Raw genomic sequence first — 22,204 nt, 5'->3', positions numbered from 1 at the left:
AAGAAGCAATCCATTGTCTCTTGTCCAAATATTTAATTAATTGTGTGCATAATATCAATGTTCTGTTCTTTGTTTTGTTTTTTTAAAAAAATAAGTCTCTCTTGGCTGAATGTGTGTTTGTGAGCTATTTATTTGTAGGCTAGAATCATTTAAGTCTGAGGCATTTGTGTAGCAGTCTAAATATTTGTTCTAACTCCCATTGAAAGGCTAATGCTGGATTCACAAATGTGACTCAAAAGAACTGCACATGATGAAGTGTACTCCTTATCTCCTTTTAATACGTATCTTAGCAAAATAAGTGGAACAAAGCTGCTAATGCAGATAAACGTGGGGGGCAACAGTCACGGGTTGCCGGTCTCTGCAGCCACAGCAGGCGCTGTGATTCTCCAGTGGTTTGTCTTCACCCCTGGGGGCACACTCCATTGTCTCTTGAGACAGACAAAGGCCAACAACAAGGCAGCCGCCTTCTACTGAGTCAGAAGATTTGGTCTATCTAGCTTGGTATCATCTACAGTGACTGGAAGCGACTCTCCCAAGGTTTCAGTCAAGGGACTCTCCCAGCTTCACCTGGAGATGCCAGAGGTTGAATATGGGACTTTCTGCACACATAGGCTCTAGCAATGAAATGAAATGAAGTAGCAACTGTGAACATTGCTGCTTTTGGATCACTGAAAATCACATATCATTACATTCCATAGTAAATGTGTGTTTTGAGTTTTGGCTAAGGAGTTTGGATCTAGGACCCAAAGCAACCTCAAAACCTACTTTAGAGGTCTGGAGCTTATTTCTGCTGTTTGCCACCTCCTGCCAACAATAATGTTTCTGGTGATAGTAAGCTAATAGAGCTCACAAATGCTTTGATTTTCCAGCTGAAAACAGAGTTTGGAGAAGTGATTAAATATTTTTCTCCTTCTCCAAATCACTTAACCTGAGGCCAGACATTATTTTTCTGTAGGCTATTTGGTTAAAAAGCATCCTACTTCAGTTTCATTGCTCTTTCAAAAATGACTGTCCTTTTTACCTTTTACTTGTTCATTCTAGCAGTCATTGTAACCTCCAGTAAGTTGGAAACAGAATTCTTAGACAGCTGTTTTTGCTCCATGATGACATATATTCAGCTACAGTTGGTTGTTGTTTTTTTTAGAAGACAACTTCCCCTCTTAGGATTGTTCTTCACCACATGCTGAAAACTCCTGACCTCGCTCTTGCTTTCTGAAAAGGCCCGATAATCATCAAACACCAGTGCCAGCATGAAGGTAGAAATCCAAGAGCAGAGCTTGCTTTGGAAATTCCAACTACTTTTTGAATAAAAGATGAAGAAGAAAAATCTTTTCATGAACTGGGTTGATTGTGCTAAATATCTAGTATGCCAACCGTGCAAAAAGCCTTTCACCCTTATTCATGCCATGAGGTTTCCACTGCAATATTTATGGACACAGTGCCAATAAAGAGAGGATATGGACTAGAGGAAGATGGTTACAGATACTCCTGTAGTTTAAAAAAATATAATAAAATCCTGTTTGATATTACTTTGTTTTCTAAGTCTGTTGTGCATTCAGCCTCAAGATGCAAACAGCAATGTTCAACCAGATTTAGTAAATATAAATTACACGGCTTGTAGAACCCAAGACTGTGATTTCTGTAGTGGAGGAGAAGTATTCCTATCAGAGAAAGGTGAGGAGCTGCCCAGCAGTGTCAATAGTCAGAGAGCAGAATGCTGAGCAGAAGAGAAGTGGTCCAGAAGTTACCTGCACTAACAGAAGCTCTATGGTGGCTTCCAGGCAGCAAAGGAGGGCTAAAGTCAAAGGTAGCCAATGTGGTACTCCCCAGATATTGTTAGACTACATTTCCCATCAACCACAATCAACATGTCCAATGATGGAAGTTGTAGTCCAACGAAATCTATTAGTTTCACAAGTCCTATCCATTAGCACAGGTGGGAAACCTCAGGCCCAGTGACTACGGTGGCCCTCCAAAATTCTCTGTCTAGCTCTTAGGACAGGCATAGGCAAACACGGCCCTCCAGATGTTTTGGGGCTACAACTCCCATCATCCCTGACCACTGGTCCTGTTAGCTAGGGATGATGGGAGTTGTAGTCCCAAAACATCTGAAGGGCCGAGTTTGCCTTTGCTGTCTTAAGACTTTCCCTAAGCCAAACCCATCACCAGCTCTGCTCTGTACCCTCCTTGGGTGCTTGTATCTGGCTGGAATGTGTCCTTAAAATGTGGCCATGCCTCTTGCTTGGAGGATGGAGAGATACAACATGTGTGATTGTAGAAACCACTGACTTAGGAGCCAGTGTGGTGTAGTGGTTAAGAGCGGTAGTCTCGTAATCTGGGGAACCGGGTTCGCGTCTCCGCTCCTCCACATGCAGCTGCTGGGTGACCTTGGGCTAGTCACACTTCTTTGAAGTCTCTCAGCCCCACTCACCTCACAGAGTGTTTGTTGTGGGGGAGGAAGGGAAAGGAGAATGTTAGCTGCTTTGAGACTCCTTAAAGGGAGTGAAAGGCGGGATATCAAATCCAAACTCCTCTTCTTCTTCTTCTTCTTCTTCTTCTTCTTCTTCTTTGGTGTGGCAGTAACGTAGCCTACTCTACAAAGGCCAGAGTTGGTGTTTACTCCTGTGTGCACTTTTATCTCTGTCCCTACCCACTTAACCACCCCTAGGATGTGGATCCTGGAAAGGTGCTCACAAGGAATACGGCCCTTGGGTTGAAAAGTCCCCACTGCCACATTAGGAAGCGATCATAGTATTACGAAAATTGAAGGCAACAATAAGTCAGTGTAACTTTTGAGGAATAAGTACTCCATGAGGTTATCACTAGTTTCCCTTCCTCTAGGTTCAGAGTATGCTCCCATTCACTTGAATACTACTTGTTCTCAGGACCTTCTGAGTCATGAATCAAGGTTTTCAGTGCTTTACTATTATATGTCAGCCTTCTCAACAGAGCAATCTCCCCCATTTTCTTCAGCCATTCTACTGCTGCTGCAGGGTAGGTTGAGAGTTTCCATACAAAGTTTTGCTGTTGTCAGTAAGGTCACATTTCCTGTATTATATTCAGAATTGTGGTCCAAAATTATTTTATTTTCATATGCATAAAATCTGCCTTTGGGTGGTTGTTGTTGTTGGTTGGTTGTTTTGCATCTCCAGCACTGCATGTCTTGTCTATATTTTTTTCAGGTACCAATGAAATATGATCTTTATCTGTTTCTTTTAGATCAGCACTTAATAATGCTGCTGGGATGTTCTCAGACATCCAGTCCCATTCAGCTTGTGAAGTGGTTAAATTAAAATTTGTTATATCCTGTTTCTATAGATTTTTAAGCACAAATAGGTGGGGTTTTCTCAAACATATAATCATGAATTGGCCAAGATTTTCAAAAGTGAGATACATGTTGTTTCTCACTGCCTTGCCTTTTTCAGAAGCTCAGTCTATTAAATCCACAAATAATTCACCACATTTTACTCCAAAATTAGACATCAGTCCCACAACTTGAGAAAAGGAGTACCATGGTAGTTTCATACTTTATGGTCCCCAACGTGTCTACATGGGTGCTTAAAAACATCATCTACACTTTACTTTACTACTTTGTTGTGGGAAGCACTATTCAAAACACCACTGTATGTGCAGTAATCAGGTTTAGCATGTAAAGTGACAAGTGGCCCCTAGTAGCTAATCTAAAAATCTTGCACTACCAATCTTACTAGACAGGCTTGGAATTGGTTTTGGAAACATCTCTGCCCTGAGCTTATTTGGATAGTCTATCATACAGCAGAGTTTTAAAATATCAATTAAATTGTCAAAAGTAACAGCTCCTGGCACCATAAAATTCCTTTAATTTGGCCAAAACTGAGATTACAATAAAGCCCTGTGCTTTGAATACGTGTATAGATTAAAAAAAAAAAAAAACAACTCTCTAGAATGCAGACTTTTCCCCCCTGCTGCTATTTTCTGCTATAAAGATTAGCCAGGAAGTATGTTTGAAGCAAATAGCTATAGCGGTTCATTTACTTTGAGTAATTTAGCTTTAAAGCATGCATTAAAATGAAAAGCGCTTCTGCTCGCGGAGGCCAGAGTTGCAGATAATCAGTCCAGCAGAATTTTCCCCATTGCAGCTGACACACTGTGTACATTGCCAGTAATGCATTTCATGTCATTTGTTTTATCTCTTCCAATCTCTTGCAAGGCTCTCTTGGCAGTTCCTGTGCAAGCACATTAGATGTGTGCACAAATTGCACTCCTTTTGCTTGTGATGTGTAAGCTGTGAAGAGACAGGACAGTTAAAATCAAGTTGCCACATATCTTTCCTAAAAGACTTTTAGGTTGGCCTACTAGAAAGTGGAGAGTCAGCGTAGACCAGTAGCTTCTGAGACACAAGCCTTGCTGGATCAAACCAAAGGACCTTCCAGTCCAACATTGTGTACTCACACATTCTCTTTTCAGATGCCTTTGGGAAACTAACAAGGAGGACTTGAGCTTTGAGTTGCAGACTTGAGCCTAGGATACTGGGGTTTTTTTAAAAAATGCATCATGGGAACACTGGGAGGCTTTGGGCAAGTCTCAAAATACCCATCAACACAATGGGCATTGTAATGGTTCTAGGGGTTGCTCGTGCGTAAGCCGGTGCTTATCTCCCCGGCTGGGTGCAAACACCTGGCTGGGTTGCCTAAGTGAACCTTTTCTGTCCGGACAGCCACTCACCCGTGGCTGACTCAATCGCTGGCAGAATCCGTCAGTGGGCGTTTCTTAAACTTCTTCCAGCAAAGAAGCTCTTTGACGCCTAGTCTCTTCCTACTCTCTCTGCGCGAAAGCCTTCTGCGCAAGGAGGGCGTGGGCAGCGGAGGACCCCTACTCTCCCCGCTGGTCCCAGGCAAGGAGTCATGGGACCGCCTCGCCGCTTCCCCCATCTGCCCCCCTTCTCCACTGGTGCTACGCTGATTCTCTTCCCCAGAAGATGGGCTGCTTCTCCCGATCCCTGGACGCTCTCTGGAATCCCTCTGGCTTTTGCTCTCTCCCTCCGGCACTGTTGGCAGTTCCCTGACAGGCATGATATAGACTTACTCCACAGGAATAATGTTCATGGAAGGGAACCTACAAGGACTCCAAAACTCTTGGAATTACTTAAATGCTGTCAAAATTATGAGAACAATTTGCTTATTAGAATAACCCTGTGCACATTTACTAAAAAGTAAGTTTCATGGTGTCCAATGAGCCTTATTCCGTAGGTTTGCCTATGATTTCAGTCTGAAGGCTTTGTGCATTAATACACACAGTGGGATAGAAGCTGCTTCTGTTTGGTGCAATAATGTGCCATGGAAAGACTTGCATGACTTGTATATTTTTGGGACTACAACTCCCATCATCACTAGCTAACAGAACCAGTGGTCAGGGATGATGGGAATTGTAGTCCCAAAACAGCAGGCGGGCCAGGTTTGGCCATAACTGGGATAACACAATGAGGATATCACCCATATCACTGCATGTATATCCAATGGCACAGCTTTGGATGCGGGGATGGTTTTGCTGTTCCGTTCAGCGCTGCTACTCCCTGGGAAGTGTTATAATTGCTTCTTTAAATGTGAAATACAAAGGGGGAGCTCTAGGAGAAGGAAATGCACCTGAATGCAAACTCTTTGAATTCAGCTGTTCAGGCACTTCTGTTTCCGTCTTGGTTGGCTCCTGTTTTCTGCTTGAGAGGCACTCCTAGCGTACCTGGAATGTGCCGTTAGGAACACAGAAAACTGGCTTGCACTGAGTCAGAGTCAATAGTCTGTCTCGCTCAGTACTGTTTTCTCTGAATGGCAATGACTCTTCTGGCTTTTTCAAACCTGGGTCTCTCCTAGTTCAATACCAAGGGTGGGATTCAGCTAATGAGTCCCATCATCAGAAGTCTGTGTAAGGACTTCTGACTGTGCAACAAGGCTTCCCCACTTCCTCCCTTCATGCCCCTTCCAAAATTGGCTAGGGGGGCAGTGGTCAGAGAACCTTCCTAACAGCACACAGGGGCATGAGGGAAGGGTTGTCTGGCAAGCAGAAATGTTTTTCCTGATTGAACAATCAGTACAGCATTGAATTCCTCCCCTTGTATTGAATTTACGTACCCCCTTAAATATTTCTAGGCCTCATTTTATAGACAAAGGCATCACTTTGGGGCTTAGTTCACACAATGCAATATCATAAAAAATAGCACCATCCTTGTCTTTCTGCTGTCCATCAGCAATAAGGTTTCTATCTATGTGTGAGCTGATCCCTTCAGCCAACTTCTTGTTTTTCACATGGTGGAAGCAAGATGGTTGCCACAAACCTCAAAGCATTTAATTAACTCTCATACAATGAAGTCTCTATCTTTAGACATCACTGTCTGACACTGCCTGACACCTCAAGAGTAATTAGAGTGTCATGGAGGTATGTACAATTCTTCTGCACTGGATCGGACTCAAGAACGATAAAGGTCTTTCGTTTACATCAGTATTCTAATTAGTTTCAACAGTTTAGAGATCTGAAAATGACTGGAGGATTGAATCAGTATTTATTAGGGTATTGTGATGTCAACGCAATATTTTCAGCTTTGTTTCCATTGCAAATCATTCTTTCTGTGCTTTATATAAATCATCTCAGTGCTAAAAAAATTGAGTTCGTTTCTGTGTAAATCCCAAAGCTGGTATCTCTTAAAATTAAAAAAAAGAATAATCAACCAGTATTGGGTTCGGTTGTTTTTAGAATCTGCAATTTCACTAATTCTGGGATTTCTTGCTCGTCGGGGGGTGGGCTACTAAACAGCCATGAATTTCTTTTTTATCCTGATCAGCATGAAAGGATGTATTTCTATGTAAATTCCTATATTGTTATGGTGATAATATAATGATGGCATTAATGCATGGGAAAGTATATATTTTATCTTAAAGGAAAATATATTATTTAGATGGAATAAAAGATCCAGGAAAACAAAAGTCCATTTGGTTTCACTCTATGATTTGTTAGTCATCTGCACAGCCTGCTATTTTCATTCATTATATGTGTCGTAAGTACCTGTGGGTGTAACTATACATGAGAGATAAAGAGTTTTTAACAGTCCTTCCCTCATCCCAGAGAATTGCTGAACAGTAGGGCTTTAACAGAACTTATGACTGCATAGTTTTCTGCCAAGGTTGTGGGACTTTTAGAGACTTTGGTTTTTGGATTCTGGAGCCAGGGTCATAGAGTATCCTTGGTCATGTCACTGCTAGACACACCTAATAGCTTCATAGCCCCCTGAAAAACATGTTATAAAAAATCAAGGGCAAAACACAGAATTAATAGTTCCTGTAAAACTACAGGAATTGTTTTGGTTATCTTTTTGATGCTGTAACAGTCTACAAAACCTTGCATAAGTTATTTCACTAATGAAAATCTAGCTAGAATTCATCTTGTTGGGATCATATCATCTGCAGTGGAGAAAAAATAAAGCTTTTTACTGGTGTTTTCTAGTCTCTTGATCTACCTAATCTGAGATCTTACCCACACTTAGCTTTTGCCCTGTTCTTTTCAATCACAGGTCCATGCTTAAAAGCTTTGTGTCTGAGCATTGTTGACTTTTTGCCTTGGAGCTTTCCCCACGAAAACTCACTCTTTAGCACTCAATCGGAGCAAACATCAATTTAGGTTAGCCATGGATTGCTGTTTGCAGCAACTGAGCTTTAGAGAGCCTGTTTTCTAGAGAAAGCTCTAGAAAGAGTGGAGGAAGCGTAAGTGTGGATAACACAATTGTTTAGCTATTATTTAAAGACACTTATCCACTTCTTTCCCCTTTCTCATTTCCTTTGGTTCCACCAAGTTTTCTTTTTATTGAATATGTATATTTGAGTTTTTTCCTTTGTAGCTCAGGCTCCTTTTGTAAAGTTATACTTTACAGGCAGAATATAAGAGAGAGTTGCTATATTGAGGCTATGAGAGAGAGAGAGAGAGAGAGAGAGAGAGAGAGAGAGAGAGAGAGAGAGAGAGAGATTTACCGTATGTGAAAGACTGGTAATTAACCATTAGTGCAGTCCATGCAAAATGGATGTGAGTGCTAGGGCTGCAGATTTTCCTTCTTAAGCTTTGGCATTCATGGTTCATCATGAAACAAAAGGGCTTTTATTTAACCTTTAGTTGGTATAACATTGAACCCCTTGCCCTACTCTTTCCAAGCAAAGATGCGTTTGAATGTTTTGCTTGAATGTTTTGTTGTTTTGTCCCAAGCTTTCCCTGTGAAAACTTGCTCTTAAAAGCTGAATTGGAACAAAGGTCAATTTGGGTTTTCTGCAGATTAATGTTTGCTCAGATTGAGCTTTAAAGAGCAAATTTTCATGGGAAAAACTGGGCAGGAGGTAAGGGCACTTGAAAACAGAACTTTAAATGTGGACTCTGCCTGGGAAAAGCAGAGTATTTCATGACAATGTGTTCTTTTAACTTTCCAGAGTGGTTGCATCTTTAACACTTCCTTCAAAATTTATAATCTGAGAGTAAACCATTCCCCCAAATCCGGGAGAGCTATCACTCTGTATAAATAGGTCACTTGATTTTTTCGGGAAAGAAATGAATTATGTTTGTGTGTGTGTAGATAATATATTGTTGGACACTGGTTATGGGTGCCCATGGCACTGATGGCACCATTCCCTGCCCTGCCCTTCAGGCCCCCAGATGCTTTTCAGTAGTGGGGCACTTTTTAAGAGGAGCCAAGCTCAGCACTCATCCATGGCGGCCCCCTACCATTATTAGTCAGTCGAAATGTAGTGCCCCGGGCATTGCATTTTGGGTAGTGAGATGGGGTGTGGCCACTATAGATGGGAGTCAAGCTTAGCCCCCATTTAACAGTGCTGCTGCCTGTTAACTGCTGACATGTGCTTGGTGACGCTATGGAGGGCAGCGAGTGGCACCACCATTGCCAAAGCAGCAGTAGGAGCAGAGAACGCATGCCACGCCATACCGCAGCCACCACAAGGCGGGCCCTGGTTGGGTTGGGACCATGCCAAGGGCCTCCAAGTGTGGCGCTGGCCCTACGAATACACGTGGTCTTTCCACAAGCAGCAGCCCCATGAGATGAAAAAGGGTGTTTCCAGGGGGTTGCCAAATGCCATCCCAATTCACCTGACTCTAGCAGATGTGAATAAAAACAAAACAAATGCATTTTCTCATTAAAGATAAGTCCTCGTTGGTAGTAACAAGCTTAACCATCTCAAAGCTCCCATAATGTTTATACCTGAGTCCCTCTCATTCATAAGCCGCGTTGCTGGTTGTTGTTGTTAAAAAAGATAATACCCTACAGAAAGTTTTCCCTTGCTAATCTCTTGCTTTCTCATCATACCACGGAGAGAAGGCCAGACTATAAAGATGAAGACTACAATCCTTCAAAGCTTTCCTAGCAAGTTCTGAAATATGGTATAGCAGGATTGTCGGCTAATACTGTATATCTACTCCAGTTTTCAATAACATTTTACGATGCTACTTAAGCTGGGTATCCATCTCTGATGCTACATCTCTGTGTCTCCTCGCAGTATATCACACTCCCAGAGCCCATGAAAATAAGTTCTAAGCTGTATTTCTCTGTGTTCTTTTACTGCAGCTGGCTGTCCAGATTCCTTGATTAAAGAGCTGCATCACTTCAGAATTCTGGGCGAGGAGCAGGTGAGTTAACATCTGAAAGGCAGCGTCATGGTGTCATGAAAGATAGACGCTAATGAGACAGCTTCGTCTCTCTCTGGGGAAGCACCATGTGTCTCATGACCCTCTCTGCGCCCTGAAATTGGAACGGGGCACACGCAAACACACACACACACAGTATATATGTTTGTGTGTAAGAGGCTTTTTTTCATTCTATCCATCAGCCTTGACAGGTTATTAATTGGTACATCTGCTATCTGCCACAGTTTTTCAACTCTGGGCTGCTGCAGTAAGCAGGCAGTGTAAAATGGCAGACAGACAAACAGGGGAATGAGGTCTGCTTAAACTGAAGACATATTCTTGCTTGGTGTGATCTCCTTATGCTTGGATTAGGATTGTATTTCTGCCGTTTTTGAAAATCTGGTTACTGCCCTCACTATAGGTCAGCTTTCAGGCCGAGTCACAGCAAAGGCTGATTAAGTGAGATACACACATGCATTTCCCTTTTTAAAAATTCAGAGCTACAGCGGGCAGATTCTGTACCCTTTGAATGCCTTTATAAAATCAGTCCTCATTTGGAAGGAACTGAACTGCTTTTTTCAGGATTGGGCTTGCAGAATGCATGCCCACCTTAAATTTATGATTAAGAATAGCATCTATGTATTGAGAGAGAGATTTGGGGAGAGATGTTAGGAAATCTAACTGATCCCTTTGTCTTCCTTTTGCAGAATGGCTGCAAAACATCTGGTTGCCTCAAGGGGTTTTAAAACCTGGACAGAGAGGCCTAAATTGTATCCACTCACATCCACCTTTTAACATGTGTTCCCCACGAAAGACTTAGCCAAAACTAAATCACATACTCTTTGCTTTATAAAGAAGTAAAATATTTTACACCCAATACATCAAGGGTCACAAAAATGGGGCTTTAAACACGTGTCCATCCAGTCGGCAGAAAGATTCAAAAGGAGGTTCCAAAAATAGTTTTCAAGAAAAAAACCCCATGAACAGGTACTCTCCAATTAAGAGCAAACCCCAGGGGAGGAAAGTAACAGCCATCCTTAACTGTCCTGCCTGACACACAAAAGCTGTGTGTCCTTTGTCAGGAAGTTCGTATGTCGGGAAACAAACATGAAGGAAAACAGGTTGTGTGTATCTCCTAGTTGGGAAGATTTACAAGGTGGTGTTTTGGGAGCAGGAAGCCAGTGGTAGCCCCTGCTCTTGAATCTACATTCTTCCAAAAGAAAGAAAGTGGACTAACCTGGGAGAGAACAAAGCTTGCAACGTGCTTCTAAGTTCTTCCCAAGTGAATGAGTTCATAACCAAGGGACTTGCTGAAGGTGCTCGCTCAGCTGAACCCTTGCATGCATGCAAAAGGTGAGGCAGAAACTATCCCACACGATGATTTCTTGATAATGATTTCTTGGATGAGGTATTTGGTCACTGAACATTATTAGTATCAGAGTACAGTATATGCTATTTCATCTGGCCCCTGGGCTTCCTTCCAACCACCAGCTGTTCAGTGGGGAGCAGTTGTTAGGAGAAGGGACTTTGATGTTGTGCATAGTTGTACCTCTTTCCTCTGCAGGAATACCTGATAAAAGAAGAATAAAGCATGTGGGGGAAAGGTCTCAGCCCAGAGGTAGATGTGTGTTTTTGCAAATGTGCAAAAAGTAGTCATTTGTTTTGCGATTGCATGCTTGCAAGCTTCAGCATGCAACAGCATTTTGAAGTTTGAGGCCTTAAATAGCTGTAAGGCAGGACTCAAAGTTCAACTGTGAATTGACCTTATTTGTGTTAATTCTGCTAGGATTACTGAGCTACGTTTGCCTTTTGTACAGTCAGCACAAATAAGGTATGTTGGAGAGCCCAACTTTTTTCTTAAAGTCTATGGAGAAAATGGAAAGTGAAGTTGTGTGGTATTATGAGGAATGAAATATGTGCTTCAATTTTCAGGAGTGAGTGTGTGTCTGTGTGTGTTAGAGAGAGGGTAGGAAGGAAAGAGGGAGAAAGAGAGAGAGAGATGGTGTGTTTCTGTGGTGGGAGACTGGCTCCATCCACTACTAGGTGGCTCACAGCAGCTTTCCAGAGGGGTAATGTAGCTCTTGGCTCGAATAAGGTTCACTACTCCTGAACTATATCTGAGAGTTTTCTTTCATTATGGACATGGGGGTCCTTATTATCATCCAGATTACATCTTGAAATAATTTGGGACAGTGACACCATGTTTTTGGAGAAGAGCAATAAATGTGTTTCCCATGCCTTTGAGATATGCAGTTCTTTGTAAGATGTTCTGTTACTGATATCCAAACTCCTTTCCCATTCTTTTTTCTTCCTTTATCTGGTTCCTTTGAGTGGACTTAATGACTTTGGATCTCCTTTTTGTGAACAATAAAGGCAGAATATATTCTCAAAGCTTTGTGCAGATATGATTTAAATATTCTTAGTGAGTTGTATAAATTAAAAATGTAGGAAATGTTCCAGTGACCCTTTTTAGCAAAATTATCTTTTTACTAAAATATTCCAATTTGCTCCAGTTATGTTTACAGTGAGTAAAAGCCTGTCCCACTTAACTTATTTTACAAAAGAGTAGTTTTCAACATTGAGGCTGCAATTCAGCACACACTTTCATGGTAGTAAATCCAATTGATCTGTGTGGGCCATACTTTAGATATTGCCCTGCCAGTGATTCATCTGGACCAACAAAATATGCAGCAACCAATTTCTCAAATATATCTTTCACTCTTTAAGAGAGGGTTTTTGAAAGTTCAAGCTTATAAATGAAGACCTTTCAGGAATCCTTGCAGGTGTGTGAGCTTTATGGTATTTTGGATTTTGAGCTTTTCTACCCTATTGGTTTATCAATGGGTTAATTCAGAGCAGTGTAGGGAAAGTGAAAGTGCTCCAAGAATGTGTTGCTTCCATTTTGTAAATATCTTGCTTCTGGTTACTTGAATGTATAGGGAGTAGGATCTAGAGATATTTTCCAGTTTCTCCCCTTCTTTCCAGTTTGGGAATTATGGTCAGTTCAGTCTACACCTCCCTGCTTTATTTAAATCCTGATCTGCACATGCAGCATAATAAGTTGAAAATAATGTGGTTGTATGTAGAGGTGGTGAATGGAATGTACTATTTTCAACTACAGGTGGGTGGGTGTGCCACAATTTTACAAGCTCCCTTGCATTAAAACAAAAACACAACTCCTGCAAGTACAAGATAAGCACAACAAATAATGGGATGGGGTGGAATCTTCCTCCTGATTTTTTTTCAGTTGCATAATTTATTTATTTTTATAATGTGGGAATTCCAAAATGCCATCCTCCCTTTCAAGGAGCATCTCCACCCCCATCGTTCAGCACGGACACTGAGGTCCAGCGCTGAGGGCCTTCTGGCTGTTCCCTCACTCCAAGAAGTGAGGGTACAGGGAACCAGGCAGAGGGCCTTCTTGGTAGTGGCGCCTGCCCTGCGGAATGCCCTCCCATCAGATGTCAAGGCAATAAGCAATTATCTTACTTTTAAAAGACACCTGAAGGCAGCCCTGTTTAGGGATGTTTAAAATGTTTAATGCTGTATTGTGTTTTTAATATTCGGTTGGGAGCCTCCCAGAGTGGCTAGGGAAACCCAGGCAGATGGGAGGGGTATAAATAAATTATTATTATTATTATTATTATTATTATTATTATTATATAAGGCTGTCGGAACCCAAGCAGATAGGGGCTGACCTGCCCGCCTCTTTTGGAGAACAACCTAAGAGATACTAGATTAGGATGTATGTGTCTATTTATAATTACGTTGCTAACAAAGCTGTACCAGTGTTACTGTTATGTGCCAATTGTAAATAATTTCCTGTCTCTGTTTTCAGCAGTTTTTATTTTTATTTGTAAGCCGCCTTGAATCCCACCGGAATTAAAGGGGGGATGATGATGATAAACAAACAAACAAATAAAAAACAACTGCCATGCTGTGCATGCTTACATGGGACTGTTTTTGAACATTCAGTCTCAAAAATTATTATTTAATGCCCCTTTAAGGCAAGGAGGTATGATTGAAAGCGTGAATTATTCAACCCATTTGAAAGTAGCTTATTTCACAACAGTACAGCTGTTTCTTACAGTGATACACTGGTTCAGACAAGACTACATAATATTTGGGCGGGGGCGGGGAGGAATTAAAAGGGAGCAAAATGAAAAAGAGGTACAGTGGTACCTCGGGTTAAGAACTTAATTTGTTCCGGAGGTCCGTTCTTAACCTGAAACTGTTCTTAACTTGAGGTACCACTTTAGCTAATGGGGCCTCCTGCTGCTGCCGCACCACCGGAGCACGATTTCTGTTCTCATCCTGAAGCAAAGTTCTTAACCCGAGGTACTATTTCTAGGTTAGCAGAGTCTGTAACCTGAAGCATCTGTAACCTGAAGGGTCTGTAACCCGAGGTACCACTGTACCTTGAAAACATACTTCAGATTCAAAGGCAGGAGACAGCTTGGTCACTTGAGAGTAAAACGTGTGAATGCATTTAGCAGGATCTTCTCTTTTCAGATGCACCTATTTAGTTGCCTTGGGTAGCACAATTTAAAAAAAAAAAATCTTGACAGTGCAATAATAGTTTAATGATTTGGCATGATTTCTATACTGAGCCAGTAGAAAACGTCAAATTCCCTGACAAAATACAACTTTCCCTCCAAATCAAACCCAGTAAATCAGTTTTATTGCCTATAACTTACAAAAGCAGAATTGATTATTTTTTAAAGTATTGTTTGTACATGAAAATTAAAAAAAACAAAACAGCAATGCCCTTTATATCACACTGGAAGCTTTTTACTTCAGGTGCAGAATGATAACAGAAATTTTGGCAGCTCTTTAGCTGCAGCCTGTGTGGCGCAGACTTTCAGATGTGTTTGAGATAGACTTACACTATCTCCCCACCTTTAACCATACTCTTTCTGCTCTGTCAAAGCATGGTAAGCATTGCAGAGCTGGGGTAGCTGTGATTATCAGCCTTTCTGTTCAAGAGGAATAGCATGGCTGTGTTCTGATATAATTCTAAAACTATGAGCTCCCTCTTCTGCTTTGCTGTGGCCATAAAGAGGGAATCAGAAGCTTCTATTTTCACTTTAGATTAACTGTAGTTTAGCATGTCACCTGAACCCAAAACTGTGGTTAGTTGGAATAAACCAGCTTCATAAACTATGGGTCAGAGCTAGGTAGTTTCAGCTAACCATAGTTAAGATTAACCACAGTTTTTCCAGGTTTTGCCTACATGTCCCAGTTTGCACAGCACAGTAAGCCAAACCTTGATTACAGGTATTAGTAACAGAGGAAAGAGCTTCACAATGATCCGATGTTCAGACAACACACCTTGGCTTGGTTTCCATGCAGTGCCGTTGAGCTAAAAGAACTGAGAGGGAACACAGCATCAGGGAACTGTGGGATCCTGCACATTTGTGTGTTTGCAGTAAGCCATGGTTTGACTTCTCATGTGTGAACAGAGGCTGCAGCAAGCAATGGTTCATCTAAGAAAGAAGCAAAGGCTTCTGGACTGCTGCAGAAACAGAAACTGCACAGCTAGCAGGAAAGAGGCAAAAAGGGATATCTCTGAACTCCAAATCCTACTTGTGATGGGCTCAGAAACTCTTTACCACTCATATGCAGCAAGGTGGTTTTTCAGCCTCTGGTTAACTGGATAAATTAGTGGAAGGTATGTTCGAAATGTTTAAATGCTGATAAAGCAGCACAATTTTTTTTCTCCTTTGCAGTACAACCGTTACCAGTGCTATGGTGCAGAAGAGTGTGTTCTGCAGATGGGTGGCGTCCTATGTCCTACCCCAGGATGTGGAGCCGGTCTGCTTCCTGAACCAGAAGTCAGAAAGATAGTGTGTGAGCCAAACAATGGAATGGGCTGTGGGGTAAGAAAAACTCCCAATAGTTTTATGACTATCAGTTAAGGTTGTGAAGTAGAGGAGGGGTGGAGGGGGATATCTGAATTTCTCTGTCTCACTGGTGACTCTGAGCTGCTCTTCGTGGCAGAATGAGCAGATCCCAATAAATAATAATAATAATTCACTGCTGCAGCGCAGAAATGACCACTTTGTCATGTAGAGTATGTCTGTCCCAGAATGCTTTGCTTTAATTGGTTTGTGAAGTTGCTGATCTAAGTAGTTACAGTGAAGAGTGGGGCTGTGCAAATGACAAGCCAAGAGCTTTGACTCTCTTTAAAACTCCCAGCAGTCAGCAAAACGGTAAAGGTTCTGGAGCCAAAGGATTTGTTATAAGCAGCACTCTATTTAAACAGGTCTGGGGAGGGGCAGGGTGCGAAAGAGTCAAGTAAGTAAAATGGTGCCGTGTGTTTTGAGCAGATCGATGAAGAATAATGCAGATAACATGACAGTGCCAAATGAAAGCTCGTTTTAAATAAATGTTGTCCAAACCAAACAGAGAGATTGCCTCTGCCTCTTCCCTTGTTTCATTAGCAATAGCTCTGTCAAACAGCAGCACCCTCCATTCATCAAGTAAGAACAATGGGGCTATGCAGCAGACCCTTTAGATAGCTGCTTTTGGCTCTGGATCTCAGGAGTCACCAACATCTTAAACCTAACCCAAGCATTTAGTGGGGGAAGGTGATCCTGCCACTTCAGGATGGGTGGGGTTGCATTATTGAATACTCCTCAGCATCAGAGTCTCTGTTCATGGAAAACGAGCATGTCAAGGTTTTTATCTTGGGCTTGGCTTTCTCATAAGCAAACATTTGTTTGTGTGGCATGTCACTTTTAAATGGTGGGAAATTCCAAACATGCTCATCTCATATTCCCTGCTTGGAAACAAGGTAAAGCTGAAGGAGACAAACCATGGCTTTGCTCTCTGCAGCAGAACTCTAGGAGAAGCGAAGCAGCCACAATCTCTCTGCTTTTGTGCTAAGCCACAGTTTACCTTAGAGTTCAAACTGAGCCATTAGACGCAGGTGTTGTGTTCAGGGATAACAAACATATTCCTAATATAATGTTCTTTGTTGTAAGGGATGTATGATAGCCCTGTTTAAGTGACCCCCCATTGTGTTACCCTTTACCCTTGTGGAGCTGCTGAATATATATTTAGGAAAATGATATTAGACAATGTGTATCCTCTATAAGGTTCATTTGGACTCAGATTTAGTTTTGAAAATATATATATTTTGCATGCTGCATACCTGAGAGTGATTTCCTGGCTTTGCTGTTGGCTAATCCTTTTTATTTTCACTCATAAAAACAATAATTTGATTTCCCAAGGGATTACCATTACGCATTGTTCTTCCGCCTTCATTGCTATTCATCAGACCAATCTTTCTCGCTTTCATAGCTGAGATGTAAAGCACTGACGTCTTTAACACGGGAAACCAGCAAGAAAATATGGAAGCTGTTACACTCTGTGCCACCTAGCCTGACTGCTGAAAAAGCTGGAGTAATCAGGGCTCATGAGAGCTCAATAAATAAAGCACCTTTGTCTTGTTTTGTACTAGACTAGCATATTGCTTGCTATATATCAAAAGGATGTTTACTGTTCAAAGGGGAAGAAGTTCCATTCCTGATAAGGTTAGGCCTGAGTATCAAGGAAGAATACATGGTCTGCCTATTACAAATGCTATTTTATCAGGTACATGTGTAGCTCACGCCCCTATCAGTATTCACAGTACTAATTTTAATTTGTTGCTATGGAATGAAAGTGTAAAACAAGAGATTGAATAAGATTCTTGGAGACCTGTGGAGTGTTCTTGATGCTGGCAGGTGCTGCTGCTGCAATGCAATAAGAGCAAATTGCATCTCTGGATTGTATGCAGTCAGCTTCCAACACAATATCTAGGTATATTTCTATGCACAGTGATTCCATTTTTGTGAATTCCAAATGCAAACTGATCTGATCCACGTCTCCTGGACAAATGTGCCGATGAATACATAATTATCCTTTAGATTTCATGCTTCTCTGAACTTGTGTTATATTTCTTGAATCAGAAAATTACCCAAATGCATTGAGAATAAATAGGATAAAATGCACATATATGTTGGGATAAAAATTGGTTTTGTACATACTTTGTAGTAAAAATACGTATTTAAGTGCAGATTAACATTGGAATGGATTTGACTTGTGAATGAACACATGCAAAATTGACATGGCCTGGAAATAGATGGATCCATCCCAATAGTGAGACTGTTCAATTCATTTGTTGGCCCATTTCTTGAATCTTGCTTCAAATCTGCTTACAGTACTTATCTAGAGAATAAAAGCAATTTTCAAAAGTAACCCAGTTACCAATCCACCTAACAGTTAGCTCATCCATCCCAGCTTATTATTATTATTATTATTATTAGTCATAGTAATAGTACATCATCACCGTCATCTGTGGGGTAATGCTAATGTTTAAGTATGTTTAAGCATGGGGCAAGAATTCCTTAGCCCATTTATAAGTCTTTAAAGCGCAAATAACAAGGATATCAATTCTCAAGTTGTAAAATAAAAGAGATTTCTCTTTCCTTGTGCTTTGGATTCTCTATCCCTTATTCATTTTGTTCCAACTCACACTCTTAAGAAAATGTGCTATAAATATATTATTATGGGCAAGGTAACATTGGAGGACGTTGCTGAGATTAAAGAGCTGGCTCACCGCAGAATTGTTTCAGGACATCATGTTGTGACTTTTTTTTTTTCAAGGGGAATGAAAATGAGACAGACGTTTTCCATTATTGCTAAATGCTGAGTTGCTTGCATTATGCCACAGGCTCTAGGCAGTAATCATGTATAGCTTTCTTCTACTGAGTGGGCACTCTAGCATGTAGAAAGTGGAATTCCATCTTGTTGACACATTATGCTTCTGTTTCTAAGCAAGTTGTTTCATTGCTAAAATATGACATGCTTCTCTAGGATAACTGAAATACTCTTTTCTGGTAATGTCTAACATGGTTTGCAGTGATCTGTAAGAAAACACTAGAGCCTTCAACATGGGCGAGTGTTGATAAGCCTTAATGTCGCCCTCACTTCACCATAGTGCAATGCAATTAACATGCCATACCACTGCCAAATGACATTATTATTATCTCCAGTATATGTGCCGTGCTGTACTGCAACCCACTGATCCTGTGGCAGATGTAAAATTCAGATGTCAGATCTGACAACGTATAGCAGTCTGAAACCACATTTCCATTATTAAGAGTGTAGGTCATATTAATTATTCTCCTTCTGAGAAATGGCAAAACACAGTTTAGATGCTGAATGCATGTCTGTTTCTGTATTTGGATTTAAAATGAGTAAAAAACAGATAATTTTACCTATACCTATCAACTGCACCAAGATTTGTAGTTATTCCTAGCAGTGTTTTTCCACCAGTATGGGTAAGATGTAGACAGAATGGAATGGAATCTGTAGAAGTTGAAAATATAGCTTCAGACATGTCCCAAGCTTTCTGGATCTGATGGGAGTTTAGTCCAAATAATCTGGAAACCAGACTGGTGAAATCTGATGTATAAAAAATAGTGAGAATCCTTTAAGCCCACCCACATATGCATAGTGCATATGGATATTTAAGTTCCTAGGTTCAAAGATGTAATAGTAACATAAGTAATTCTGTATCTCTTACCCATAATATATTACTGATACATTTGCTTACTGGAAGCACTGCAAAAAGAAATACTGGGTAGTTAGAAATAGTTAACTACAGGAAAGAGGGTGATCCAGGCATAATGCAGGATACAGTGAACTTCCTTTGGAGGCGGAGGCTGTGTGTGTGTGTGTGTGTGTGTGTGTGTGCGCGCGCGCGCGCGCGCGCGTACAGCCTTTGCACACACTGTCAGGAACAGTGTGACAAAGAACTAGTTCCACAGCCAAAGGCTGTAGCTGGCTGGTTTTTGTTTTTGTTTTTGTTTTGTTTTTTGTATTTAAAGAAAGCTACAACCAAGAATTAATTCATGGCAGAGGGAATATACATTTCAGGATGAAGGCATGGAATTGGGACCAGAAATGCAGCTAAAGCTGAAGTCCGATGCCCTGCCATATTTTTGGAGTGTGATCCGTCTTTCAATTTTTTATAAGCTTTCTAATCTTGTTTTGCCAGCTCTTAAAGTAGAGATCACTGGCTGAGGTTGCAGAGTCTTCTCAGAAAGGTTGTTCCCTTGCTGACTTCAGGTACTGTCTAAAGATGCATAGCACCTGAAGCTATCTAGAGGAGCAAGCACTTCCTCTTCCCGGTGAGGGGTCTTATGGCTTCTGAAGCACTAGAGACAACATGATGGGAAGGAAGGATAGCTAAGCCATATGGCCAGGTGAGAGAAATTTTCAGTGGGTTAAATTGCAATATCAAAGAGAATGCCATTAACAAAAAAACTACCTGTGGGCATGTGCTCCTTCTCTTCATGTGAAAGATGTCAGTCAGAGGAAGTGAACAGAAATGCTGGGGTTGAACACTTCATATTATTATAAAAATGCTCAAATTCTCAGAGAATCTTTCCAGGGCATAAAGGGGCATTTTCTACTCTCCCACTGACAGTGTATCATTTTCAACTGACTGCATCTGAAAACAGATAAGGCAAATCAAGATGAATCTAAAAATTAACATAATTGAGGACAAAAGTAGTGAGCTTTTGCTTTGAACAAAGAGGTGCATCACTGAGTCACAGAAAATGAAACATTAATGCAATCAGCTGAGGCTATGGACTGACTGGGAGTGACAGAGACCAACGACAGGGTCCCAATTATAGAACAGCCTTATCTGAGCAATCATCTACAAACGTTTCACATGTGAGCAGGAATAAGGCACATGGTCTGAATGATGAATATTGCTAATAATAAATATAAAAGAAATACATTGAAATCTAACTAAACTTCTCTAGTGCATCACACAAAAGGCATTTCACAAAGAGTGCTTTGCATTCATCTTACGATATCACTGTATGCGAGAGCTATTTAAGAAATGGAAAAAGGTGGAAATACAAGATAAAGAGGAGGATTAGATCTAGTTACAGGTAGCTAGCTGTGTTGGTCTGCCGCAGTCGAAACAAAATTAAAAAAAAATCCTTCCAGTAGCACCTTAGAGGATTAGAGTGAGCCTATTGACCCAGGATTTATAGTTTGTGTTTGCTCAAACTTTTGATAAGACAAACACAAAGAGCGACCTCCTTGGCTGTCACTTAATCTTTTGAAATGACCCATAAGACAGTTTTACAATGCATTCAGATATAATAAGATTATAGCAGCTCATAATCAGACAGAAAGTCCCCAAATGGCACCAATTAAGCAGTTGTGATCCACTAGTGCGGCCTTAAACACAAATGTATGTGGGAGTCCTAAATGAAGGAAACTAGGCCCTAAAACCTGGTTCTTCAGGAAATACTGGCCCATTTCAGGCACTATGCCACTGTGAGGAAGAGCAGAGATATGTCTGCTAGTTTTGCCCACCCCATCATCCATCTTATCACTATGCCTCTCTCCACTGGACTCGGTATGTTGGAGGACAAACACCTGTAGCAGGATCCCTGCTGCCCTGTACTAGCCCCTCACTGCCCATCAGTCTCTCTGCTTCAGCTGACAAAGCTGGTCTCAGAGGTGGTGTTGAAGACTCCCAGTCTTCTGGTTCTGGGAGACTTCAACATCCATGCTGAGGCAGCTGGCTCTGGGGTGGCTCAGGACCTCATGGCCGCCATGACAACCATGGGGCTGTCGCAGCATGTCACTGGCCCAACACACATGGCAGGCCACACTCTGGACCTTGTTTTTTCGACTGGGCAGTAAGCCCTGCATGAAGTCTGGGCAGATCCCGGTAATTGCCTCAGCCATGTCGATTTGTAGCACAGCAGGTTCACAGTTAGATGACTGATTGCTTGAACTTATTTCAAACATATAGTTTGGAGTCTTCAGCATAATCCTAATTCTGATAATCTAATGAAACTTGTGCTATGCAGAGATGCCCTCCATTAATTTTATTCCTGTGTATGAGTTGTTAATATGTGAAGAACCTTGGTTATTCTTTTTTTAAAAAAATATTCTGAACTGAACAGCCCAGTCACTTTCCCCCTAACAGATGTGATACATATTTCATATTTGAAGTTTTAAAACAAAACTACAGAATTATCAGATTGTGAAAAGAGCATTCATTTGATTACTTAGTTGATGGGAAAACTGTTTTTCTTTAGTATTGGGTGTAGGAGGCTTATGTAACTTCAAATACCTCTCTGAATTGAAGACCAAGCATTAAAAAAATAAAAAAGCCTTCACTTTAAAAGAAATATTTTGGAACTGTTTCAAGTGGCTGAAAATAGACTTAGAATAGAAAATGTGTCTCAACCTGAACAATAACATTTCTGCTGCAAAGCTATATTACAAAAAGTAAAGGGAATATCATAAAAAACTGAAATGATCTGTGAAAAGAAAATAAAGTGATCCAATTAAACAAGAGACATCTCTAGCACATAAAAGGGAATGCTCTGAATTGAAAACAGGAGTGTGTTGTTGAGGACAATGGGCAACTGTATTTCAGATAGAAGCATGGGAAATAATAGACAACCAGATACACTTTGGACATAAAATAATATCCTACAGAAGACGTGACGGGGGGGGATTCTGGTGGGGATAA

At 41.1% G+C, this 22,204-nt stretch overlaps 1 protein-coding gene across 5 annotated transcripts in view; it reads left to right on the top strand.

Moving 5' to 3' along the window:
• Nucleotides 1–22,204, top strand: part of PRKN (parkin RBR E3 ubiquitin protein ligase) — a 611,538-nt gene that overhangs the window by 514,224 nt on the left and 75,110 nt on the right. For all 5 annotated transcript variants that reach the window (XR_013984719.1, XM_081000694.1, XM_081000696.1 and 2 more), the window contains 2 exons: nucleotides 9,584–9,645; nucleotides 15,372–15,521. Coding sequence is in view for 4 of the 5 variants with exons in the window: in XM_081000694.1 (XP_080856820.1) it covers nucleotides 9,584–9,645; nucleotides 15,372–15,521 (212 nt within the window). In the remaining variant the exon portion in view is untranslated. The remainder of the gene's footprint in view (nucleotides 1–9,583; nucleotides 9,646–15,371; nucleotides 15,522–22,204) is intronic.

The sequence above is a fragment of the Podarcis pityusensis genome (genome assembly GCF_964106645.2).
Source record: "Podarcis pityusensis genome assembly, chromosome: 3".
NCBI classification, from domain to species: Eukaryota; Metazoa; Chordata; class Lepidosauria; order Squamata; family Lacertidae; genus Podarcis; species Podarcis pityusensis.
The sequence above is the reverse complement of the archived record's forward strand: the minus strand, read 5'-3'. Positions and strand labels throughout refer to the sequence as shown.